Source organism: Notamacropus eugenii, chromosome 6 (genome assembly GCF_028372415.1).
Source record: "Notamacropus eugenii isolate mMacEug1 chromosome 6, mMacEug1.pri_v2, whole genome shotgun sequence".
Taxonomy (NCBI): domain Eukaryota; kingdom Metazoa; phylum Chordata; class Mammalia; order Diprotodontia; family Macropodidae; genus Notamacropus; species Notamacropus eugenii.
Window position 1 is genome coordinate 154739027 of NC_092877.1, and position 27759 is coordinate 154766785.

At 36.5% G+C, this 27759-nt stretch overlaps 1 protein-coding gene across 1 annotated transcript; it reads left to right on the top strand.

The window, feature by feature from the left end:
• Nucleotides 1-1828: 1828 nt before the first annotated feature.
• On the top strand, nucleotides 1829-27759 carry TDO2 (tryptophan 2,3-dioxygenase). Its single transcript, XM_072621348.1, has 12 exons — nucleotides 1829-1993; nucleotides 2283-2388; nucleotides 3909-3999; nucleotides 6536-6606; nucleotides 10698-10825; nucleotides 14591-14777; nucleotides 17429-17536; nucleotides 19991-20102; nucleotides 21006-21063; nucleotides 22894-22973; nucleotides 23599-23689; nucleotides 27319-27759. Exons 1-12 carry the CDS (start codon nucleotides 1959-1961, stop codon nucleotides 27473-27475), a joined length of 1224 nt encoding a protein of 407 aa, XP_072477449.1. The 5' UTR covers nucleotides 1829-1958; the 3' UTR covers nucleotides 27476-27759.

Sequence of the window (27759 nt, forward strand, 5' to 3'; positions counted from 1 at the left end):
TATTGGGCCAACCAAATGGAAAAAGGAGATCTTATTAATTATTCTCAGCTTTCAAACTCTGTGGGAGAGAATGCCTCTCTTGTGTTGTGCAAGAGAATACCTAGTAAAACAGAACAAAAAGAATAGGATGTTTGGTCAGGGCTATCACCTCAAAGTAGCATGATATTGTGGGGCAGTTAGGTGGTGCAGTGGATAGAGCAACAGTGCAGGAGTCAGGAGGACCTGAGTCCAAATCTCAGCTCAGACACTTGACACTCACTAGCTGTGTGACCTTGGGCAAGTCACTTAACCCCAACTACCTCATCCTGGGTCATCTCCACTCATCCTGACGAACATCTGGCTACTGGATTCAGATGGCTCTGGAGGAGAAATGAGGCTGGTGACCTGCACAGCCCTCCCTCACTCAAAGTCAAGTGCAAGTCATGTCATCACATCTCTGAGGGCATGGTCTTCTTTGGCAACGAAGGATGAACACAGCATGACATTACCATATCCATGTGTTAGGCAAACCAAAGGAGAGAGAAGACACATATTCCCATGCCTAAAAAGAATTGAACTGCAACTTCTAGCTGGAAGGGGTTGTCAACCTAAAATGAAGAAGACTGCCCAAATATCAAAAATGAGAGTGTTTTAACTGAGGCAAGAGAATTGCAATCCAGGGCTACCAAATAGAACCAAAGTACTAGGAGTGCCCAAGAGTGGCAGAGGAAGGGCAGGGTTAAATTATTTAACAATTAACAATTATTTAACAATTAATAATTTTCAACAGGATGGGAGGTTTATGGGAGCCACATCCTGGAAGCGTTAAGTAAGTTGTTTTATGGTAATAAGTGAAAGTCGGTACAGAAGACTGAAGGAAGGTGTAGAAGGGGGATATCTTGTCAAATTAGCGGGCTCATGCCCCAGAATTTGCAACAGGAAACGTGTCTGAACCTTCTCCAATCACGGGCTCTGGTCAATTGGGATCAAAGTTAGGTGACTCTTCTGATGTTTGAATTCAACTTTTTTTTAAAAATTGGTTTCTAGGATCAGGTAAAGTTAACAGCTGTATTCAGTGGAGTCCAGAACTAAGTATTTACCTTAATAACCAGCTCCAAGAATTCTTTTTTTTTCTTAATACTTTATGTTTTTTTATTTTTTAAATTAATTTATATAACTTATAACATTCATTTACACAAAATTTTGGGTTCCAAATTTTCTCCCCATTTGTCCCCTCCCCACACCCCAAAACACCGAGCATTCTATTTGCCCCTATCACCAATCTGCCCTGTCTTCTATCACCCTTCCCTTCCCTTGTCCCCATCTTCTCTTTTGTCTTGTAGGGCCAGATAACTTTCTATACCCCTTTACCTGTATTTCTTATTTCCTAGTAGCAAGAACAGTATTCGACAGTTGTTCCTAAAACTTTGAGTTCCAACTTCTCTTCATCCCTCCCTCCCCACCCATTTAGCTCCAAGAATTCTAAAAATGAAAGCCAAAAGACAAGTTTCATGAACAGATGTTCTATGTTATAGATGTTTATCTATATGTATATCTAACATTATGCTAAATATGTTCTTAGTCCTGAACAATCATCTTAAGTCAGTAACAACAATGTTTTTCCATTGATACATTCAGTGCAATCCTCCTTTAGACACTGGATCCAAGAAAAGAACTTATCTGATTCTTATTGTAAAATGATACAATAGAATGGAGCATTTTTTTATTATTAAAAAAAAAATAGTACTACAAATCCACTCCAGATCAGCTATTAGGTAGTTGCCGCTTTAAAATTGTGTAACTCTTGCTCAGCTGCTGCAGTCATAAGTGACAGGAGTAGACAAACAGCTGGCACAGAGATGGGTGGCTGCTGCTGGGTGAGCAGGGTACATAAAAGACAGCTGTGGTACACCTGGGAACATTAATGTGGATATTCCAGAACTGAAACAATCAATTGCCTTTAAGACAAAATCATCACCATGAGTGGGTGTCCCTTTTTAGCAAATAGTATTGGGTGAGTAAAGAATGACCCCAACTACAATTTTGTGACAATTTTGAATGGCTAAGGAGGATAAGTGGGAAAACTTACACTGCTAAATAAATAAGCTCTGACTTAATTTTCCTATTTACTGAGTATATTGGCTCTACAATCTTAAAAGTCATGGGTTGAATCTTAAGAGCTGTTACTAGTTAAATCTGTAAAGGTCTTCTTCTCCCTCTATCTTTTTCTCTTCTCTCTTTCCTTTCTCTCCTCCCTCTCTCCCTCTTTCCTTTTCTTTTTTCCTTATTTATCGGATTCCTAGATATGCTTGGAACAAACTACACCTGGAAGGCAATGAAGAAGACAAATCACAAGCTGGAATGAATAAAGCCAGTAAAGGAGGACTTGTCTACGGAAACTACCTACATGTAAGTGCCTAATTTAGGTGTTCTATATGGTTAGGGCTGTTTCTTTGCTTTTCTATCTTAGCCACCAAACAGCTAGACATAAAATAGCCTCTAGAACTAAGTTAACACTGACTCTTCAAATGTGTGCTTTCTTATATTCCAGATCTTACTTACACATGCACTCACAGAAACATACATACACACACAAAGCTTGGAAACCTACTCCAAAAGTTTATCTAAGAGGCATCTTGACCAAGACAAGCAAATGGAAATACAAGTCAGCAATCTAATACCATGAAGTAATTGACCCCTTGGTAGGGAGAATCAGGCATCTTTCATGCAAACACTTGCCTTACACAAATCTGGGATGTCATAGAAATGGAAAATTACATTAAACAGTCAAGTCTGTTAGCAAAGGTCACTGTATTGCTACATCACAGAAATTCTGAAAATAATAAAGAGACAGAATGCAGAAGTAACAGGGAATAAGTATTGCCCAATTTATGCAAACATGACTTTGTCAATAAATCCCTATCCAGTTCATGGAAGCCCTTTCCACTTTAAGATTTTCTACCTGAAGATGAGGATAGTGAAGTTTGATTCAATCTTCTCAATGCTCTTTGGTTTACCAGATGACTAGATTAAGCATCTGATAAGCATTAGGGAAAACAAGAGGCAGGCTAGGATAGTGAATGGTAAGAATATTGGATTGGGTCAGGAAACCCTGGTGAAAACTCTAACTCTGTCACTCATTACCAATGTGGCCATAACATGTGCCTCCATATCCTCAAATCTATCATGCGGGGTTGAATTAAATAGTCTCTGTGAGGTATTTTCCAACTCTCACTCCTATGATCCTACATGTTAAGATTCTGTCAGAGTACAAAATAGAAGAAGAGTGAGTGAGGTTGGGCCTCTGTTTCCTCACCTACGGATGTTCTAACATCCCATCATTCTCTTTCCTATTCTCTTCAGGATATATATAGGGACTTCTTATTTTCATCCTTGCTTAGCCTAACACTTGGAACAAAGTAGGTGCTTAATAGATACTTGTGACTTGACAAATAAAGAAGCAAGGTGTAAGTGATTTTGTCTGTTGTTTTCCTTGGAAGGACAGATAGATTGTTATATTAGCCTACTCACTGTATTTCCAGGTTCAGTTAGCATAACTGGGAAACCCCTTTATCAAGCTGGAATCAGGAGACAGGAATAAAATACATCAAATTATCATGGTTTTATCATGTTTTATATCTGAACAGGTCAATTAGCAGGTTTCCTAATGTTGTTCTACCATAATGAATGTTGTTGGGAAGAATGAAAAAGAAAGGCAAAGACCTATTTGTGCCATTGCTATTTAAAAACGAAATGCAGTTCAATTCTATCATTGTTCAACCAGGTCCATGCAAAGAAAAGTAGATTCAATTACTGAGGACTGGTTGTATTTTGAAAATTCTTACATTCTTTTCATTGTTGTGTCTTAAAATTTGACCATGAGCATGTTGTGGGATAGCAAACTGATTCTCATGTTCCTTCTGTTAAAGCTGGAAAAAATTTTAGATGCCCAAGAACTTCAGAGTGAAAAGAAAGGAAATAAGATCCATGATGAACATCTTTTTATTATCACTCATCAAGGTAAGCAGCAGAAGGAAATGTGACCCAACGGTTTCATGGTACATCATTCTAATTACATCAGTGATGAGTGCAAATATAGTTTCATTGGTGGAGGAGGCAAGAACATCTGGAGACTCTACAGACTTAAATCTCTCCCATTTTAAATGTCCAGATGTGAATTTCACTGCCATGTAAGTCCCTCAGGAGTCTATTTCTGTAGGTTTACATCCATGTATGCTACAGGACACCGGAAGGGACTACTTATGAATGGTTACTTATTTCACCCCTTAATGGTAGGATCCCAACTCCAATAATTCACAAAGAAATAAGATCTTACAATTTTCCAGCTTAGTCATTTGCAAAACTGTATTTTAAGGACATGGTGATAGATGGCCTCAAATTTAATTAGGAAAATACTATGGAGTCATATGCAAGCCTGGCTGTAGGCAAAATTGTGAAAGATGTAAAACTTAACTTTAGCATTCTTCTTTCCTTCCAGGGTCTTTCTCCATTTAAAGGGGCTCTGTGCCCTTATGCAATTCACTTCTACCTTCTCATTCTCATCTCTTACCCCCAGCTCCAGAGATAATGCTCCACGTGGAGTCCACATTACAGATTTTAGATCTCATCTGTTATTTCATCCATATAGGAATCTCCCTCTACAGATACAGATGGATACCTTCTCTGAAAGTTATAATTTTAGGGAATTACTTGGGACACTGGGAGACAACATCACTTTTCCAGGCTTACTTAGCTAGTATAAAATACACTTCAATACAGGTCTTTCTGGCTTGAAAGCTAGTTCTCTATCCCCTACATCACACTTCAGATTTATTTCTCTTTGCCCTTCATAGAATTCCATCAGTCCCTTGTCTTTTTCCCTCAAGGGTCACTTTAGATGTTTAAAATCTTTAAAAAGACCAAAGTTTACTAATATGTTAATGATTGATATGTTATATATTAATGATTAATAGGTCATCCTTGCCTAAGTAACAAGACTTTCACCATTTCAGAACTGATAGAACAAATATTGGGGTCTGAAGCCAAAAACCGTTCTTGGTCAGCACCATGGAACTTCTTGCTTGCTCTACTCACTCACAACAAATAGACAACTTCTTCTTTTGTTAAGAAGGAGGCAAGGGAGATTAAGTTACTTAGGGTCACAGAGGTAGTAAGTGTCTGAGATTTGAACTCAGGTCCTCCTAACTCCAGGACTGGTGATCTATCCATTCTATCCACTGTACGACCTAGCTGCTCCTAAGTGTCTAACTTCTAAACAAAGTTGATATTTGAATACAAAGGCTGCAAATATTTACTTGTATGTATTCCATTTGCATTCAAACCTTTCCCATTTCAAATAAATAAATCCTTTTGGCTTTGCAATGAAAATTATAACTAGATTCTTCTAATAAATTCTTGATTCATAGAATTATGTGTCAGGTACAGACAATTTTTTAGTTATTGTTTTCCTTCTTGTAAGTATTGTTTCAGCAAGAATCAGAGTTAAGGTGACAACTTTACAATTAAAAAAACTTCCTAGATGAAGATAAACCTCTTATTTGTCAGAGAGAAGGCTAGAGAATAAGACTTTGCTTCTAGGAAAATATATAGTGTTATGTCCCATTTGCCTGCTGCCCTCAGAATTCTAGAAAAGAACTAACCATTAATGCCTTTGTGTAACTTTTATTTTTAAATTGACAAGCATTTTCTCTCTCTCCCATGCCACCCCTCCCCCAATGGAAAGAAAAAGAAAAAAAAAACTTGTAATAAATATGTATAGGCAATCAAGATATATTCTCACATTGGCCATGTCCAAAAATCTTTGTCTCATTCTGTTTCTTGAGTTCATCTGTCCGGAGGTGTGGGTAGCACGCTCCATCATTCATCCTTTGGAATTGTAATTATGTGGTTCATTATATTGATCAGAGTTCTAAAGACTTTGAAAATTGCTTGTCTTAAATATTTCTGTTATTTAAATTGTTCTCCTGGTTCTTCCCACTTTACTCTGTATCAACTCACACAAGCCTTCCCAGGTTTCTTTGAAACCATGGTTTTCATCATCTCTTGTGGCTTAACAGTATCCAATTGCATTCATATAGTTCATTTGCTCAATTGATGGGGATACCTTTAGTTTCCAGTTCTTGGCCCTGCAAAACAAGCTGATAAAGGTTTGGGGTTTTGTTTTCATAACATGTAGAAATGTTTCCTCTTTTTCTGATTTCTTTGGGTTATAGGCCTAGAGATGGCATCGGTGGGTCAAAGGGTATGCACAATTTCATGATTTTTGAGGCATTGTTTCAAATATCAACATCCCAAAGCCCTCCACTGACCCCTATATCTCTCTTTTGTAGATAACTCCACATTAAGGCAAATCTCTTCCTAATCTTCCCCATAAGGACACTAAGTTAGAACTAGATAAGATGTTTTTTGCCTGCACCCCCCATACCCAAACTCACCCCATGCATGTGTAAAAGCCATAGAATGATGCTCTCTCTCTCCCTCTCTTTTAATATACAAGTCAAATAACTTGGCAGTAACCGTGATTTTCTCGTTACAGCATATGAACTCTGGTTCAAGCAGATCCTATGGGAATTGGATTCTGTCCGAGAGATTTTTCAGCATGGCCATGTAAGTCCAGCTGCTGGTATGCTCTAATTTCAGCATTGTGCTTTATTTTATTTGTTTGGAATGGCTGTGAACTATTGAGTATGATGGAAAATGTAACTGATCTAATCCAACAAATGCTTATTAAGCACTTATTGCATGCGAAGCACTGATGTGAGAAGCTAGGGAATTCCAAGGCCAAAGACAAAGCTGTGGCTGACTTTAAGGACCTTACATTCTACTACTTAACACAAAACTCTTTGGGATTAGCTGAAAAGGACCATCAGTCCCTCTTAACAAATAAACAAGTTTGATTGGTGAGTCAGGCTGTTCCAGTGACCATTCTACTATTCAGTCCTAGAAGTTGCTTCAGGTTCCTTCTAGGGATCCTGAAAGCTTTGCTTGAGCATATTAGGGTTTCAGTGAAATAAATGCCTCAGTGGCCTGAAGGGGAGCACCATGAATCAACTTCTAAACCAGCTAGACTTTTGTGTTATTTGGAATATATTTTCCCATAGAACAATGCCAGAAATGGTCTTTAAGCTTCCAGGTTGACCTATAAAAGCTCAATCACTTGTGAATACTAAATGCTGGATAAACCTTCATTGAATTAAATGCTTGAGTTAGGTACTAATAGATTGAACTAGGTACAAACAGAACTAATCCTAGGGTTTAGGTCCTAGAAACAGGGAATCATATCCAACTGAAGAAGGAGGAAAAAGAAAAGAAAAAGGAAGAGTATGGTGCTTAGCAGAGGAGCAAGTTGAGGAAGGGAAAAGAAGGGGAGGAAATGAACCTCCTCTTGAGCTTCCCTACATTCCCTCCTCTCTGCCCCCTTCCAACCTATGGAGGCATCTACTAGTCATGTCCCCAAATTTTTCTTCCTGCTCTAAAATTCCTTAACTTTTCACATCCCCTTCCTAGATATTTCTGCTACTCCCTAACATAATTCATATTCCTTCAGTGCACTTGATCTTTATTAAATATTTCTTTCTTTATTATTTTATTTTTGGAGGGGGTGGGTCTAGACCTGTAATTTCATTGGTGTAGGGCAGGGGTGGGGAACCTAAGGTCTGGAGGCCACATGTGGTCCTCTAGCGTAGCCCTTTGCTCTGTGAAGTTTCGATTCCTTCAAAGGGCCACAGTGGAGGACTTGGAGGGTCACATGTGGCTTTGAACCCACAGGTTCCCCACTCCTGGTGTGGGGAATACTTGATGATGAAATTTCTTTTATCAGTAGAGACTGGCCAATGTCCTGTGACTTGCAATTTTAGAGAGTTTCCTGAGGGTATGGAGAGGTGAATGAAGTAACTTGCCTAGTATTACACAATCAGTATACATCAGAGTTGGAACTTGAACCTATATCTTCCTGACTCCAGACCAGTTTTCTGTTTAACCACTGTGATATCCACCAGGTGTCTTTTTATGCATTTCCATTTAAGGAAACATTTTCCTAATACTTAGATCTATTCCAAGGTAGAAATAGCTGCTTTGGGAGGTTGTGGGGATTCCCATCACTAAAGGTCTTTGAGTAGAGCCTGGATGACCACTTGCTGGGGATACATTAAAGAGATGCTGCTTAGTTATGAATTAGGTTAGATAGCCTCCAAGATCCCTTTATAGTTCTGAGATTCTTTAAGAAGCTTGTGTTTTGCATAAAAGTACAAGGACATATTCAAAATAGAATTTCATGTGATAATTGAAGAACCGGACTCCAGTGGTAGCAGAGCCAAACATGATTTCAAAAAAATGAAAAGGAAATTGTCAGTGTGTTATGGATCTATCCCAATGAGATTGAGGGAGCCATGTAAGGTGCAAGCTACCAGTGATAGAGTCCTTTGCATTCTTGGACACTCTCAAATGTTCATTCATTAGGTAATTATCTGGACATACAAACTCTACCTGGAAAGCAGAAATTTCAGAATGAAGGTTAGCTTCCAGGGATAGAATATGCATAATTACTTTACTACTAGGAATTTACCTAGGCTTGGATCCCCTTCAACAAGAACATGCACGATGGCTATCTGTGCACTTTGAAATGTAGGGGTTACGTAAATGAACTTGACCCTGCTTGATTTAGCTAAGTTCAAACACAGGCCTGTCTGACTTTTAAACATATTTTTGTTATTTTTGTTTTTATGGCTATTTTTCTTGATTTCAATGGAACGTGACATTTGAGTTTATTGGTCTCCATAAATATTTTTCATTTTAAAGCATAGCAAGCTTAGTGTAGCAGGTCCTATTTTAACCACCACCACTACCCCCTCAAAAAAAAAACCAAACTACTATTGGTGTTCATTATTATATAGTTTGTCTTTGTTATTCTATATTCAGAGATTTACCATGCCCATTTTTTTTACATCAAGGTTATCCAGACACCTCAAATTCTGACTTATCTGAGGAAAGTCATTGTGGAAGGAAAGTCTCATATTGAAATTCCTTCCACTAATTCAGAACCATAACCTGGCACTAATTTATTGTCTTAAGGGACAGGCTAGAGAGCCTAGGGATGTGAAAAATGAGATAACTTTCCAAGAGATACATAGTTATTGTGACTTAATGGCTGTTTATCCACATGGTATAAATCTGAGTCTCTTTTGAGCCATAAATAAATATGAAAAAGGAAAAGTGAGATAGGTTTCCCATTCCAGAACTTTCTACTGGGATGACTAAAATGAGGAGGGAAGCCTTGTTTCATTAATTATCATCAATATTGGATCTAACAGATATTTAAATGATTTAAAATTTCAAACGGCCAAGTTATTCTTTATTCCTTCCTCAGGAACCGCATTTTACATTTCCCTAAGCTAAAATGATGATAGTCCCTTACTTGTTTATATCCACATTAAGGTTTGTAAACGTCTTTCTCTATAATATTAATCCTGAAGAAGGCAGGGCCAGAATTATGCTCTCCACTTTTCTTCTGACAATGGTGAGCCTGTGAGGGGTGTCATGATCACCTAGCTAAAGGTTTAAACCAGGTTTCAAATACAAATCCCTGGACTCCAAGTCCTGGACATGCGATCACTTAGCATCATCATTATCATCATAATTTCAGCATCAATGTTATTATTATCTTACTTTACTCCCTATTTTTTGAGGTTAAGCTCCAAGGGAAATATTCTGCTTCCTCCTTATTTACCAACCATTTATTAAGCAACACAGGTAATCGAATTAAGAAGAGAATAATCAGACAGAAAGTAAATAGTTCTGTCTATCAGGGAGCTTATTTTCTATGGAGATTTCCTTCCTTCCTTTTTTCCTTTTTTCCTTCCTTCCTTCCTTCCTTCCTTCCTTCCTTCCTTCCTTCCTTCCTTCCTTCCTTCCTTCCTTCCCTCCTTCCTTTCCTCCATCCTTCTATCCTTCTTTTCTTCCTGGCATTTTCTAAAATGTCACAGTAATATCATCATATTATTAATAATATCTAACTTTTCTATAATTACTGCTATGTGGCAGGTGCCATGTTGAGCATTTTAACAAATTCTATCTCATTTGATCCTCATGACAATCCTGAGAGGCAGGTGATATTATTACCCCATTTTATAGTTGAAGAAAGTGAGACAAACAGAGGTTAAGTGACTTGCCCAAGGTCACACCGCAAAGAAAAGTAGTTACACAATTATCTTGAAAACCACGTTCAGTCTCTCTCACATATATGTCCCAGGGTGCAGGAGGGGTAAGAATGGGCATAAACTTAAAATATGATGGTTTGAAGGCCCCTGTGTAAGGCTTTCTCTTTTGGGAGGTTGCTCATTGACATTCATTACAGAGTGTGATGTCAGTGATGGATGAGTGGGTTTTTTGTTCAGTTGAGCAGGGCACAATGTTGAGATTTATTTTAGAGATGACTTGCCTCTCTATAATTTTATGATATTTTAAATTTTAAATTCATAATGAATACTTCTATTTTAATAACTTAATAGTGTGCCTGTCATTTCATACACTTTCTCTATACGTATGTACAAGGACCTTTGATTTATGTCTTAAAACTCCAAAATTCTAAGTATCCTTCTTATGAATGGAGAATATGTTTATAACAAATGTGCTCATTTTCATTAAGTATGTTTTCTAGAAATTGCATTTGTTTCAACCTGATTTTATTCCTTAACTCTCAGGTAAGAGATGAAAGGAATATGCTTAAGGTTGTTACAAGAATGCATCGAATTTCGGTGATATTGAAACTACTTGTACAACAATTTTCAGTTTTGGAGACTATGACAGCCTTGGACTTCAACGACTTCAGGTATGTGTTTCTTAATTTTTTTAAACTTTCTGAGTATTTATCTTCTAATGCAATCTGCAAGAGGAGAGCACTTGTGTGAGGGTGGCTTAGTTGTATTTTGGAGAGCACTGGATTTAGAGTGAGAAGATTTGATTTTGAGGCCCAGTTCTACCACTGTTTTCTGTGGTATTTGCCGTTTGTGTCTATAAAATCTCTTTAATCTTCAATTTTCTCATTTGTGAAATGGAAACAATGTTACTGGCTTCATTGACAGTCATCTTGACATAGTGAATAGGGAGACTGCCTAAATCCTGTCACATGCTGGCTTTGTGATCTGAGACAAGTCACTTAACCTCTCAAGGTCATAAACTATTCTTTAATTGCAGAGTAGAGTTGTACAGTGGTTGAGAATGTGTCTTTACTGAGGGTTCTCTGTACCAATGATATCATGGGTTCAGATCTTTCCCTCTTTATGCTTTAAAAATCAAACAGAACAAAGAACTGTGACCTCACAGCATTACAAAGAAGTTCTCTATAAGCTGGATGGATCATGGCATTTAGGAATTCAAAAGGTATGCAGAGTTCATCTAGTTTTAGCTACAGCTGAGCCAAAATCACCTGACAAGTGTCCAGCCTTTCCTTGAAAGCCTCTTGTAATGGACAACCCATAATTTCTCAAAACAGCCCATCCCGCTTTTGGATAGCTCTAATTATTAAGAAAATTCTTCTTACTTTAAGCCTAGGTGTGTCTCTGCAAAGTCCACTCACTGCTGCCCTCAGGCATGAAGCAGAAAAACCTAATTCCACATAACAGCCTTTCCTTCAAGTTTGGAAAGATAGCTATTTCGTTTCTACTTCCTTCAATTATTTCTTATTTGGTATGAACTCAGGACCCTTAAACATCCTGCTTGCTCTCCTCTAGTTGGCATCTATCTTTCCAATTTCTTCTTTAAAGTGAGGTACCCAGAAAAAAACCACAATGCTTCAGAGTCTGACCAGGGCAGTACATGATTAATTCCTTTATTCAAGATACTATCCTCTCTAAAAGTTATCTGAGTTAATATTAACATTTTTGACTACCACATCACTTGTTGTTGTCTTGTCTAAAGTTTCAGTACACTAAAACCCTTAGATTTTTTTTTAGGCACACTAAATTAACTCTCCCATCTTGTACCTATGAAGTTGATTTTTTGGACCTCAAAGTAAGAGTTCACATTTATCTCATATCTTAATTTAAGCTATTTTTATTTTTGTTCTGGGGAAACAGCTAAGGAAGTATATGTTATAAATGAATATAAATAAATGTTCCTGTCATACTAATGAATGTTTTGTCACTAAGCTCTTTGAGAATATTTGACAAGTATTTAAAAATTAGTGGAAAAATTCTACAAAATTCATTATCTGAAATCCATAACTATAGTTATATTCATAAACAAGTTATTAGGAAAGAAGAAAAGAAGAGAAACAAGCATTTATTAAGTGTCGGGCACTGTGTTAAGCATTTTTATAAATCTTATCTTGTTTGATACTTAAAAGAACCCTGTTAGGCTATTATCCCCATTTTGCAGATGAGGAAACAGAGGAGGACAATGAGTAAGTGAGTTAAGTGTCACACAGCTTCTGTCTTAGGCCAAATATCAGCTTAGTTCTTTCTGACTCTCAGCCCAGGGCTATATACACAGTGTTGTCTACTGGCCAAGCGTGGAGGGAAGAGAACACATTGTATAACAACTCCTCCCAAAAATAAAGTTTTAATACATTTCATAAGGACAAAGGGTAAAGGGCATAGACATCATGTCTGATGCAAAATTGCATATTGTGGTTCAACATGCTCAAAGTCAAACTGATGGTTACTTAATTTGTGGGGAATTTTTGATAGCATCTACATCAGTTTGTATTCATTCTTTTATTTATCAAGCATTTTCTACTTGATAATGGTATTATCTGCTTAAAGTGTATAGAAAGCCATACATGCCACTAATTTTTATTTGGTAATAGTACATAATATTTCTATGGACATAAAATAATGAAATAACTGTTCAGCTTTTGTTATTGTTGTCTTTGGCTATGCAAGTCAAGGGAAATTTGACCGTAGAACCAAAATTCCAAACTTTTGTTCTAGCAGGGTGATATTCTTTCATAAACATACATACAAGTATACATATATATGTGTGTGTGTGTATTCATATACACACATATGCATATACATATATTTCAACAAACAATAATCTACCTTTTCTTCCTCCATGTCCATTGAAAATAAAAAAAAAATACAATCAAGGTCCTATTCAATTCAATCCGTACTTATGTATAGGCCCTATATTACATAGGAGCTGGAGCTGGATACATGATTGCCATCTTGGCATAGTGAATAGGGAGACCTATTAATGTATGAGATAAGGTATATTTGTTTACTGAGTTCTTTTTAGAACATGGTGTTTTCTAAGTTTTTAGGTCATGTATCATCATATTCCCCCAAAGACATTGTGCCTTCTTTTCATACACAGACATATATACATGCATGCATGCATATAGACACATATACAGATAGATAGATAGATAGATAGATAGATAGATAGATAGATAGATAGATAGATAGATAGATAGAAGACAGATAGATAGATAGATGGAGAGAGAGACAGAGATCTAAAGCACTAAAAGGAGTGCAAACGACAGGATTTTTAGAGTGTTTCATGGTTTCTAAAGTATTTTACTTATATTATCCTCCTGATTCTCCCAAACCATCTTATAAAGAAACTAGTGTAAAATTATCTTGATTTTATATATAAGGAAACCAAGGGCTAGATCATTTCTGACTTGTTTAAAGTCCTTTTGGAGTAACAAGGTATTTTCTGGGTTTTTAGGATCAAGTCCTATAACCATTTAGGACTTTAAGCCCCATTAGATTTCCTCAAAGTTTATTTCCCTTTCAGTTTTGGGGTTGGAGGGAGAGGGATAACCTCCAAACTAATAACTGGTATAAAAAAAAAAGTCAGTACTTGAACCTAGCCCTTTTGACTCTCAGTTTTCTTCATGGTGTGACTTATTTTATTTCCCTATTTCTAATAAGACAGCGTCTACAATGCCCCAGATAATGACTCTAATTCTTGAAAATCTTTATGAGGAGAAATCTTTTTTAAAAATAATATCCCCCAAATACATATAAAAACAATTTTTAACATTCATTTTTGAAAATTTTGAAATCCAAATTCTCTCTCCCGTCTTTCCCTCCCCATTCCCTCAATGGCAAGCAATTTGATATAGGTTATATATGTAAAGTCATGCAAAACATGTTTCCATGTTAGTCATGTTTGTAAAAGAAGACAGAGTCCTTCCCCCCAAAAAGAAAAAAAACACACAAAAAAGGGAATCTGCATTCGGATCCCAACATTTCTTTCTCTGGAGGCAGATAGCGTTTTTTAATCATGAGTCCTTTGGAATTGTCCTGTGTTATTGTGTTGCTGAGAATAGCCAAGTCATTCCCAGTTGATCATTGTACAATACCACTGTTACTGTGTATGATGTTCTCTTGTTCTGCTCACTTCACTTTGCATCAATTCATGTAAGTCTTACAGGTTTTCTTAGGTCATCCTGCTTGTCATTTCTTATAGCACAACAGTATTTCATTACAATCATATACTACAACTTGTTTTGCCATTGATGGACGTCCCTTATGAGAGAATATCTGATTGCAGCTCATGAGAAACCATTTTAGTGATTTGTAATGTCAGCCTATCAATTTATTTATTTCTCTCTTTTTTGCTCCCTTCCTATTTGTTCTCAAAGAGAATACTTATCTCCAGCATCAGGTTTCCAGAGCTTACAGTTTCGCCTATTAGAAAATAAGATTGGTGTTCTTCAGAGTCTGAGAGTTCCTTATAACAGGAGACACTATCGGGATAATTTCAAGGGAGAGGATAATGAATTGTTGCTGAAATCTGAACATGAGAAAACCCTCTTACAACTGGTAGAGGTATATATTCAAACTTATTTTCCTTTGGAATTCAGAAATCAAAAGTTCAGGGATGTTCATTGAGAGTCATTACAAAACCATTATTTGTGAAACTCAAACAAGAGGTCAACTGCTAACCCTTTTCTTGGTCATACTTCCCCATAATCCAAATTAATAGAAAATAGAAATAGAAGAGAGTTTAAAACAAATATTGAAAAGAAGAGACTTTCCAGCAATTTCAGAAATGTTCATTTATGTGGACAGAATTGATTGATCTTTTACAAATTATTCCTACCTATTTGGTAAAGTAAGACCCTGAGCAGCCCCTGTGGAGTGGTACTTTGTTGATACTAAATATGTTTAGAAACAAGTTTCTTTAACAAGTCCACGATTCAGCTTCTCACTAGACTGAATATTCTTCTTCACTAACCTTATTAGTAAGATTTCACTACTTGGGAATTTTATCTCTTTTCCCAAGATTCCTTAAAGTTTCCATAAATCATCTTGTAGAAAACTAGTCTTTTTGATACAAATTAGGAGGGAAAAAAATTTTAAATTATTTAAATCCTGGTTAGAATCTGTCTCATTTTGGAAGATTCAATTGGTAAAAGGACTGAGTATTAAGAATTCATGTTTCCATTGAAAAGAATTCACTCCTTTACTTGCTGGCATTTTGGCATTAAAGGCCTATACCAAAACTCTGGAACACAGCTTTGAAGTGGTAAAGAAGCCTTTTTGGGTCATGGACCCTTTGGGCAATCTGGTGAAGCTTATGAATTCCTTCTCTAAATGTTTCTAAATGCATAAAATGAAATGAGTATTATCAAGGACACCGATTAGATTAAAATACAGTTCTGTAAGTATATATTTATGTATGTGTATACAAATATATACACATGTGTACACACATACATATACATTCATGTATATATGCATATACACAATGCAATACGTGCATGTATACACATGTGTGTATGTATATATATGTATGTGTGTATAGACAGACAGCCGCTGAACTTAGTGTGTGCATGTGTATGTGTGTGTGTGTCACACACACACACACACACACACACACACACACACACACACACACCCCAAGTTCAGAGACTCCAGCTTAAGAATCTCTGGTCTGAGCTAAAATAAGAACAAGCAGAAATTTATGAATGGTGTTACAACAGTCAGGCAACAGTCAGGCCCAAGTTAGGATCATGCTTTGGATTAGAGGTTCCCAAACTTATTTGGCCTACCAACCCCTTTTAACAAATTACTCAGTGCACCCCAGAAATCTATTTTTTTAACCCTTTAATGTTTTTTAAAATTGCATCATTTCAAAAAAACAAAATATTTTTTAAAAAAAATGATGTATCTTACATTAGTAATTTATTGTAAATAAATTTTTTCCTGCATTGAAATTTTCATGCTGCAATATTGCAGTATATAACCATATAGTATCATATTGTAAACAAGTCATTACATGTGCATATTCCTGTAGATACATGCTGGACTTCCTGACAATGTCCAATCCATAATTCTTCTACAAGAAAAGGCATGGCTTTGGTTGGTGGGCTAAGTTGTCAGAGCTTGAGGGTATTGGGCAATAAAACTGTCCTAGCAGGTCTTATCCATGTAAGAACCATTCTTCTGGTTCTGCATAGAGAAAATGTCCCACAGTTCTAAGTGTAGATTTAAGCCCAGTCAAGCATCTTGCAGATGTGTGTTGAGTCCCAACATTGCCAGGTGAGAAACCGATTAACTTAAACATCATGACTTGAAAAATAGTAAAGATGCATATCATACTAAGTATGTATACATGATCACATATTCATTTATTCGGGACAGCACATTTCATAAAGGTACAAAACTTTTTTTAAAATCTGGATTGTAAAGTAATATTCTTTTTGGAATTAAATTCATTTAAATTGAGTTGAGTTAAACATAATTATTGAGCATCTACTCAGTGCCAAGTACTAGGTTAAGTGCTAGGGATATAAATTTTTAAAAGGATTAAGTATTTACACTTAATGAATGTACACAAACTGTGGGAGAGTCAGAATTTATTGCCCCAATACAAACAAGTACAGTATAATTCAAGGGAGGTGATTTTAGAGAGATCACAAAGGAGAAATCTGTTCTAGGGAAATATGAAGAAGGAGAATACAGTTTCACCAGAGGGAAATCAGGAAACATTTCATGGTGTGTTTGAGCTGAACTTGAGAGCAAGAAAAGGATCAGAAAAATGGAGATGGGGCAGAAATTTATTCCAGTCAGGGAAACAAATGCAAAGCAGGGAGAGACACTATATGGGTTAGCCAGGATAGCTTCTAGTCTCTTCTTTTTTGGAATGCAGAATGCATGAAGTTAGTCTTGGGGAATGAGGGTGACTGAATTCAGATATATTGTAATGAAAATAATCATTTTGGTCCAAGAGAATAAAGAAGTATGAAACATTTTCCAGGTCTCTGTAACATACATCAAATATTATATATACTATCACACCTAGTTACTGTCTCACCTTGTTGTTACTTGTTATGAGGACTGGTTCAATGGGGACAAGGTAGATATGTTAAGTGAAAAAGATTAAAAAAGAAATCCAACTCCAGGTTTTTAGATAAAAGCTCTTGTTATTTATAATCTTTATTGGGCACTTACAAAAATACTCACTTTTATTTAAGGCATGGCTAGAAAGGACACCAGGATTAGAAACTGATGGATTTAATTTTTGGGGAAAATTGGAAAAGAACATCACAAAAGGCCTGGAAGAGGAATTCCTAATGATTCAGGTATTGTTGCATTTTTTGAAAGCATAAGATATGAATGAGAAGAAAAGCTGGTCATTCCATTTGAGTTTCATAGATTTTCCTCCTTCCTATTCTCTCATTTTTAGTTCAGGAGCTCTTAACCATTTTGATGTCATGGGTCCTTTAAGCAGTCTAATAAAGTCTATGGACACTTCTCAGAACAATTTTAAATAATTAAATAATGATATTCAGGATTACAAAAGAAACCAATTTTACTAATGTGTAGTGTGTGTGGATAAAGTTCATAAATCTCAGATTAACCAGTGTAAAGAATCTCTTTTAGGCATCTATGTTCAATAGGGGATGTGCTGGACCCATTGTAATGTCTCAATAGCACTTACTCCAAGGTGGAGTTTCCCAGGAATAAGGATAGCTTTCCTAGTCCCTGGGGAACACCATTGTTGCAACCACCACCTCTGTAGCTATGTTTACTTCATTCACTTCATCCTCTGCTTCCATGATGTAGACACTTCACAGCTCTCTCTCTCTCTCTCTCTCTCCGTGTCTCTTTGTTTCTCTCCCTCTCTACCCCACTCACTTTCCCAAAATTTCATTTTTTTCAATTAATAAGCTTCTACTATCTCTCCCTTTTGTGCACTCCTTCCCCATTGAACAAACAAAAGAAAATTAACACTCATAAATGAATATGTGCAATCAATCAGAACAAATTCCTGAGGCCCCTCTAGGACATTCTTCTAGACTGTCTTTGTGATATTACTTTGCATAGATGGTACTTCTGTTTGGCAGGGATTAATTCCTATTGGAGTCAGACTCATTGTCTCCTTCCTATCTTCTGGAAATCCCTACCTGTCCTACCCAGGAGACTCTGATGGCTTTGCCCAGGTCAGGGAAAAATCAGCTAAACATCTTTCTACCCCATCCCTGCTGTTGTTTTCCAGCCTATGACTGTGGTAAGTAGGGATAAGAAAGGGGGTAAAAAAGTCAAAATTTTAAAAAGGATGTGCCATTGGTCACCAATCCTTAAACTTTACCTCTGTTTATGGCAAAGTGCAAGGGAGCAGGATCTAGTTGGAAAGATGTGGTTTTTTTTAAGTAAAGATGATAAGGCTGAAAAGGCTGCTCCATCCTTTGGATTGTTCAGATATTTCACACAAAATTTACTTGTTAATAATAAAGCAAGTTAAGTTCTGGTTTCTTCAAATAAATAATATAATAAATAAAATAAATGTCCCACTATGATTGAATATTCAGTAACTACTTAAAATATATGCTTACTTTAATACCCCAATAAACTGTGCTATGTGCATCTAAGCTTTCTGGCATGATTAGGTCTCTGAATAACAGTTAAAATATCCTTTGCTCACCCCTACCACCTCTACCATCCCAACAACATGTATGTGCCTTGACAGGAGGGACTACTTTGTTTTTGCCTTTGTATACCCAGTCATTAGTACAGTTCCTGGCACACAATAGGAATACAAATTTGTTGAACTGAGTAGAATTGAAAATGCAGTTGATCATTATTAACATTTAATTACAAATTTGATTATATGCAAGTAGAAAGTACACAGAACAATTAGATATAGGACTGTATCATTTGCCAGCCATCTAACACAAATACATATATAAAGGTTCCTACCACTCAGTGCAGTCCCATTGAGAAGTCAGTTAATTAGAATGAAACCTTATTCTTTATCCTGTCTAGCGAAGCATCATTGTATAGTTTGTTTTTACAAATTACAATAGTGAACTTTTTTTTTTACCAAATTTTTATCAAATTTTTTAATTTGATCACTGTTGATCTGAGAATTCCATTGTCATTCTTCCTTCCTTCCTTCATTTGAAGATCACAGAGTTTTAGGCCTGGAAGGGGCCTTAGAAATCATTATTATGCCAGCCCCTTCTTTTTACAGATGCAAAAAACTGAGAAAACCAGAAAACTGAAATATTTTGCTTACAGTCACAACTCAGGTGTGTGGACGACTTGGAAATATATCTGAAATTTTCTAATCTATATAGGCAGTATTCTTTTCATTTTGCCAGGGCAAATAAACATTTATAACTAAAAAAATCCTTACACTGGACTATGTAGGTATATTTAGCAAAGAATCCTTATCAATAGCTTCTATCTTTCTGTTCATACAAAAGAATCACTTTTATATATTATAAAGACTTAAATCATTTTTATGTATTATCAATATGTCAATGACAGTTCCCTTCTCAGCAACAGTAAGCTATTAGACATTTCATATATGGAATGCAAGAAAATAAAAAGGGGAAAGAAGGAATAACTAGATGAACTCCCAAAAAGAAAGCCAGAGTCAACAACCAAAGCACCAATCATTTGCTGGCTGAAGGAGAGAAAGAGGATAAGAATGCATTTTACAAAGCAGATTAACAAAAAAGGAATTCTGGGGAAGCCAGAATCATTGTGGATTGCTTGCTTATGCCATCTACTATTTCTTTTCTTCTAAGGCCAAAGAAGTATCAGAGGAAAAAGATGAACAGCTGGCTGAATTTCAAAAGCAAAAAGAGGTGCTTATGTCATTATTTGATGAGAAACGGCATGAACATCTTCTCAGTAAAGGTGGGTCTCCTATGCCCAATGGGACATTAGCAATGTGCTGTAAGTAAACAGTAAGTATATAAATGAAAGGAAATCTCTGATGATTCTGAGTTTGAGATTCCATGATTATGTCAAATATATTGATTGTAAAGAAGAGCCCAGAGAGGCATTGTGGTTTAGTGGGTGGAGAGCTGAGTTCAAGTCCTATTTTGGACAAATTCTGGGACCCCATGTCACAATCTCTCAGTGCCTCAGACAACTCTTTAAGACCTCAAATTACAGAAGAGTTGTTGATGATCTGCACTGGTAGAGGGAATTCTTTGAACCAAGGAACCAAAAAGAATCTGTATTGTGACAGGTGTAAAAATTTCTGGAGACTGCTGAGATCAATCGTCTTATAAAACATAGTAATGATGGCTCAATTCTCTGACCAAATTTTTCCTTTGAAAATTTGAAGATGTAATTCAATTCCTCTCCAGACAAGGGTAAACTACTTACAGAAGGCAGAAAAGTACCATGTTAAGAGTAAAAGACTAGAGTTTGAATTCCAATTCAAACATATACTGAGACCATAGAGAAGTTAGTTAACCTTCTGAGACTCAAGTTTCCTCCTTTGTAAAATGGAATTGTAGTGCTATTTGTGGAGCACTTCATAAATGTCAGCTATTTTTATTTATGAAAGACATCAAGTAAAAGTTGAGTAAACTGTAATCTTAGAATTAGGGAGATCTGGATTCAAGTTGTATCTCTGACATGTGCTAGCTGTGTTGGTCTTTCTTGGGAGAATAGGAGATGTTGCTTGGGAATAATGATAAATTCCATTTAAGACTAAATATAGGCACAAGATGGACAGTCAGCCATAAGGCTGACAGAAGTATTTTGGAAAGTAAGCCCTCAATATAAATATTCCTATGTATTTTGCAGGTGAAAGACGGCTGTCATATAGAGCTCTACAGGGAGCATTGATGATATATTTTTACAGGTAAGATGACTGTAGAACAGGAAAAAGCTTAGGTCATAATGATAAAGTTGAAAAAATGTAGGTAGTTGGTAGGTCTAATGTCAATTATAAATTTGTTTGCTTACATTTGTTTGCTTAAATTTGTTTAACAAACAGTAACTTCCAGTTAGGCTCCATTATTATTTGTTCTCTCACATGTTAAAAGACACACTTTATAACTGAGAGGGTAATAAATCAAATTTCTCCTTCCTTCTTTTCTTTCTTCCATCTTTTCTTTTTTTCTCTCTTCCTTCCTTCTTCCCTCCCTCCCGTTTTTCTTCCTTTCTTCCTTCCTTCCTTTCTCTCTCTCTTTCTTTTTTCCTTCCTTTCCTTCATTCCTTCCTTCTTCCTTCCTTCTTTCTCTCTTTCTTTCTCTCTCTCTCTTTCTTTTTTTCCCTCTCTTTCTCTCTTCCTTCCTTTCTTTCTTTTCTTTCTTTCTTTCTTTCTTTCTTTCTTTCTCTCTCTCTATTCTCTCTTTCTTTCTTTCTTTCTTTCTTTCTTTCTTTCTTTCTTTCTTTCTTTCTTTCTATCTTTCTTTCCTTCTTTCTTTCCTTCTTTCTTTTCTTTTCTTTTCTTTCCATAAAAAGGAGACTCTACCCCTGGTGAATCCCAGCTCTAATCACTTCATGGAGGTGGGGAGACAATGATTTTATCTAGTTAGACTTTGATTATCAGTTTTAATCCAACTCCATAAGAAAAACTTTAATGTTTATTCTATCCCTCTTAAAGGAAAAGTATGAAAAGGGCTGGAGTAGATATCTTTTCTTAATATTTTCCGTTGAACAAAGTTTTTGTTCAGCTGAGTGAAGTTTTTAATATGTAATGATGTAATAATGTAATGCCCAGTGAAAACTAGTTCCTTTATCTCTGCATTAGAAGCACCAAAGCCATGCTAGACAGTTCCATTTATAATAATAACTAACATTTATATAACATTTACTATGTGTCCGACACTGTGCTAAGCACTTTACAATTATCCTCTCAGCTGATCCCCACAACAAACCTGGGAAGTAGGTGCTATTATTATCCCCATTGTGGAGATGAGGAAACTGAAGTTAAGTGACTTGCTCAGAGTCACACAGTGTCTGAGACCAGACATGAACTCCTGACTCTAGGCTAGGTGCTCTATCCACTGCACTACCCAGCTGCCTTACAGACAAAGGCAATTCCTTGCCCATATTACTTGGAGGTAATACTTATCTACCTCATTAGACCTGTGTGTGTGGAAAATGCAATGTACACTACCAAGTGCAATATAAACATGAATTGTTATGATCATTAATAGCCTTTCTCTCAACTCTGTTCCCAGAGAAGGCACCAAATTCTAGATATTGTCACTCCCCACCACTGCCCAGGTTAACATCAGAGATGGTTCAAGACAAGTTGTTAAATGGTAAAAGCAGAAAGTGGTGAAACTTTTATTGAGTTGGAAGTGAAAAGGGAGAAACATAGGAAGGAAATCAAATACCTTTTCCCTCTAGTTTTGTAATATTTCTTTTTCAGTCAGGTTTAGGCCACAATAATAGAGTAATGTCTGTTAAGAGACTGACCAGTGATTCTACTGATAAAGGAACCTCCCTCTCACAATACAGCTTAGCATCTTTTCTGAAATTTAAAGAGCTCTAGAATGCAGAGGTTCTGGTGTCTTACTCATGGTCATAGAACCCACATATGACAATGCTGGGACTTGTCAGTCAGAGTTTAGTATCTGAGGTCAGCTCTCTTTTCATTATAGCAGACTCTAAAATCCTTTGAAAATAGAGTCCATTTCAGCTCTGAGCATGATGTGTCTTTTCTTGCCTTCTTCTGCAGGGAAGAACCCAGATTCCAGGTTCCCTTTCAACTATTAACCTTTCTTATGGACATCGATAGCCTCATGACCAAATGGAGATGTAAGTTTATTTTTTTCTTAAAGTAAGTGTATTGCTATTTCTTACAGGATCCTGTAATACCCTGCCTCTGTCGGTTGGATTGGCATACTGATTCATACCTCACTAGGTGTCTGAGGAAGGAAAAACATTTTGCTAAAATAAAGGGAGGTGTGGGTTTGCAAGTGTATATAACAGGAAGCATGCTCCAGATAACCTAACAATCATGAGGCTGTGTGATGATTTGTTACTCTTTGCTAGACTGGCAATTTAAAAAATTCCACAATTTTTATTTATTCATTTTAAACATTTAAAAAATTGAATTCCAAATTCTTTCCCTCCCTCCAGCCCTTTCCCCACCCACTGAAAAGGCAAGAAATATTATATCAATTATCCATGTAAAATTATACAAAACACATTTCCATATTAGCCATGTCACAAAAAAGCAAAAAAAAATTAAATAAATAAAGTGAGAAAATTATACTTCATTTTTCACTCCAAGCTCATCAGTTCTCTCTCTCTGAAGATGCATAGTATTTTCATCACGGCTCTTTAGGAATTGGGTGGACTGGCAATTAAACATTCACCAAATTACTGCCATAAATGGTAGAGGAGTTCTTCCCTGACTTTAAATTGTGTGTTTGTTTAGATAATCATGTGTGTATGGTACATAGAATGCTTGGCAGCAAGGCTGGCACTGGTGGATCCTCAGGTTACCAGTATTTACGCTCAACAGTGAGGTAAGTCTGTGAGAAAATTCATTTCATGTTGAGTATTCATTAATGCTAATTCACTTAAACCTGTTCTTTCTCTTCTACCAAGTTTGTATACATGGGTCATATCTTTTGTAAGCAGACCTGTGGTTAACACAGTTTTATAAGCCATGAGAGAGACTTTTGCCAGAAATAAAACAGGAAAACAAAGCAATAGATATTTATAATTTGGGGTTGAGGATGAGGTAAAATGGTAAAAATAGAAAGCACTGAGGCTGTAATTGAGTTGGAAGTAAAAAGGGAGAAATGTAGGATGAAAAACAAATATCTTTTCTCTCTGGTTTTGGAATACATACATACGTACGTATATATATATATATATATATATATATATATTTTTTTTTTCTAATAGATTACTAGTTGATAAAGGGTCTTCCTTAGATGTCCTGAGGGTGATGGTGGTTTTAATGGTTTTAATTCAATTAAATTCAATTTGATAAGCATTTGTTAAATGTTTGTATTATGCCAGGCACTAGACTGTGGCTTGAAGTAGTAGGGGGAAAAACATTCCTTATCCCTGGGAATAGGTAAGCGTTTGTTCCAGGTATTTTCCTTTGTCCTGGCTGAACACTACCATCACTGGGAGCATTAATTGGAAAGGGACGGCCAAAATCATCAAGCTGAAGTGGAGCTGCTTTTCCATGCCTTTTTGTTGCGAAAATCAACAAAACAAAATTACTTGTTTTGTTCTTTTACATATTTCATGGCTTGCAAAATTATGAAAAGGGAAATATTGTATTAAGGAGACAGGCATTTTTTTAGGTTAGATCTGGGATCTTCTTATTATAGGGAGCTTCCTCTACCGCTGCAGATAAGCACTAGCACTATAATTTCCATTTTTATAAGGTTGCTTGGCACCCCAAAATGAAATGACTTGCTCAGGGTTAATGCAGTCATTATTCATCAGAATAATTCAGACCTGTCTTCCAGGTTGAGGTCAGGCTGATGAAAGGCATGTTAATCACCTCTTTGTTATTCTAAAGTACTGGAGAACCGAGTAGCATTGAGAGGTGATGTGGAGGAGAGAAAAGAGGGCTGGAATTGGAGTCAGAAGACTTAGGTTTAAATCCTGTTTCTGGTAAAACCTCAGTTTCCTCATCTGTAAAATGAAGGTGATGATACTTGTACTCCCTTTCTCACAGGCTGAATGTAAGGAAAAGCACTCCCTTAAACCTTAAAGGGCAACATAAATGTTAATTATTCTGTTCCGTGGAGATTCAGAGTCAAATTGATCTTCCTAAAGCATGGCTTACCATATCATACCTTTCTCCAAACCCTGTTTGATAAGGTCCAGTGGTTTCCCATTGCTTCCTGAATTAAATAGAAAAAAATTCCTCTCTCTGGCTTTGAAAGTCCCCCATAATCTGGGACCTTTTTTGCCTTTTTTAGTCTCTTACACCTTATCCACTGTCTACCTCCCATTCATAACAAACTCTGATTCAGTGACACTTGTCTCCTTGCTATTCCTGACATATCTCCTGATTCCAGGCATTTTCCCTGGCCATCCCACATGCCTAGAATGCTAGAATGATTCCTCACCTCCATCTCCTGGCTTCCTTACCTTACTTCAAGTGTCACCTAATGCCCTACCTTCTTCTGCAAGAAACCTTTCCTAATCCTTAATCTTAATGCCTTCCCTTTATTAATTATCTCTAATTTATCCCATCTATATGCTTGTATGGAGCTGTTTGCATGGTGTCTCCCCTTTTAGAACTGTTGTCTTTTGCATCTTTGTATCCCCAGACCTTAGTATAGTACTTGGCACACAAGAGGTGATTAATAAATGCTTTTTGAAGGAACAATAGACAAAATACCCCAAAGTCACCTCAATCATTTTGAAGCATCCTTTTCTGCCTTTCATCAGAGTTGCTAGGAAGCTCTTAAATGGTCTGTATTGAGGTTCATGTGCTTTCCTTGCCCCGGCTGCAAGTGGTAAAGCTTCTTTTTTTTTAACAGTGTTTTATTTTTTCCAATTGCATGTAAGTACAATTTTTAACATTCATTTTTAAAAAATTTGAGTTCCAAATTTTCTCCATCCCTCACTCCCCTCCCCCCAAAACAGTGAGCAATTTGATATAGGTTATATACGTGCAATCAAAAAATATATTTCCATATTAGTCATGTTGTGAGAGAAGAAACAGACCAAAAGGGGAAAAAGGTGGTAAAATTTCTAAAGAACTGGAAAGAGGAAGGAAACTAGATAATAGGAACATACAGCAGTCATGAGTTAACATTAAAAAAAAAACACTTTAAAATTAGCAGAGGACCTTGCAAACATTTTCTGATTTGATCTTCACAAACCTGTGATTGAAAGGTTGTGAGTACTATTATTTCCATTTTATAGATGAAGAAACAGAGTCTAAGGGAGAGTAAGTGACTAAGAGCTAGTTAAGCATGAAAGTGGTGTTCCAGCACTAGCCTTCCTAACTTAGTTCAGCACTCTGCTTGACCACCTATCTGATCCCTCAAGGGTCGACTGAATACATCAGAGTAAAACTTGAGCCATGTCCTATAAAAACCTGTGTTCTCAGGTAAGTTGGGGAGTACTCTTTGCAGAGCTGAAATTGTTATTCAAATGCCGGGTTCTACTAAAGTCGTGCTGTTTTTCAGTATTTGTAGCATTTGACATCTACCATTCATATTATTATACTTTATGACAGACCTGCACAACCTGTAAACTTCTTCAGGTTGCAGACAGGTTAAACTAGAGATAGCCTGATGTTGGTTGGTTCTTGCAAGTCATGCAACAAACAGGACAGAGTGTGCAATGGAAACCCTATATTTTTTGTGGACCACCTGAAATCCTTTGCCAGGCTGCAAATGGTCTATGGACAGTATGTTGACCAGGCCTGCTTTATGAAATATTTTCCAGGGAGCAACTAAAAGACATTGTGGGGCAGTGAATAGAGAACTTGCCTAAGAGGCAGAAGGACCAGGGTTTGAGTTTTGCCTTTGAGAGATATTGAATAAGTTACCCTGGGCAAATCACTTACCCCTACAATGCCCTAGGCAATTCTCCAACACAAATAAGGTATGAACCTGTTTTGGTAAAGGGAATTCCTTATACCAGTGGTGTTAAACTCTACCCTAGAGTTTAACAGATTTATAAAACTACAAATTAACACAGCTATACTTTATTGTATTTTTATTTATTTTGTTAAACATTTTCCAATTATGTTTTAATCTGGTTCATCTTTTGCTTCCACCCATAAGTTTGAAACCTGCCCAACCCCAAAGAGGTAATTTCTAACCCATGTTGTTCAAGAATCATTTCATCAGTTGTTTCACCACCTCTTAGAAGAAGGGACCTGGGGAAGAAGCCTTATGTCCTGAATAGAAGCCATTATCTCATTATCTTAACCATTGAACTAAACAGGAAAGGCTGGAGCAAATAGTCTAGCAGGCCTATAAAGTGAAGGCATCTGGACCATCATGGGATGTTATGTCCATAGACTTGAGAGACTTGGATTAAAACTAGACATCCTGAATGGAGAATCCTATTATTTTACTTATTGGTCTTCAATATAGTCATAGAGGTTTTGAGATGTAATGTACTCCAATACTGATATCAAAAATCTTTGTGTGTGTGTTTCCAGTGACAGGTACAAAGTATTTGTAGATCTGTTCAACCTCTCCACATACCTGGTACCAAGACACTGGATACCCAAGATGAACCCGATCATTCACAGATTCCTTTATATGGCTGAATACTGCGACAGCTCTTACTTCAGCAGTGATGATTCAGAGGCTTAAGGCCAACTTTGAAGCACGTGTGAGAGCATGTTGGTAGTCAGGTCAGGAACTTGCAGACAGTACCATATGTACCATATGTATATAAATATTTAAGTACTTCAGTGTCATATTCAAAGCCTTGTGATTAGTTTCCTCCTCTGGGAAATGAGGACACTGGACTGCATGATCTATCTCTAAACCAAAGTGAATACACTGGGGAAATATTTTTTTTTTATTTTTTTTTATTTTTTAATGTTTAACAATCACTGCCATACAATTGAGATTTTATCACCCACACCTACCCC

Excerpts from the sequence above, each read along its gene's own strand:
- TDO2 (XM_072621348.1), top strand. The coding sequence starts at position 1,959 with ATGAGTGGGTGTCCCTTTTTAGCAAATAGTATTGG. Across the intron at positions 4,000-6,535 it reads TTTTATTATCACTCATCAAG|CATATGAACTCTGGTTCAAG; the intron begins GTAAGCAGCAGA and ends TTCTCGTTACAG. Across the intron at positions 20,103-21,005 it reads TGAACATCTTCTCAGTAAAG|GTGAAAGACGGCTGTCATAT; the intron begins GTGGGTCTCCTA and ends TGTATTTTGCAG.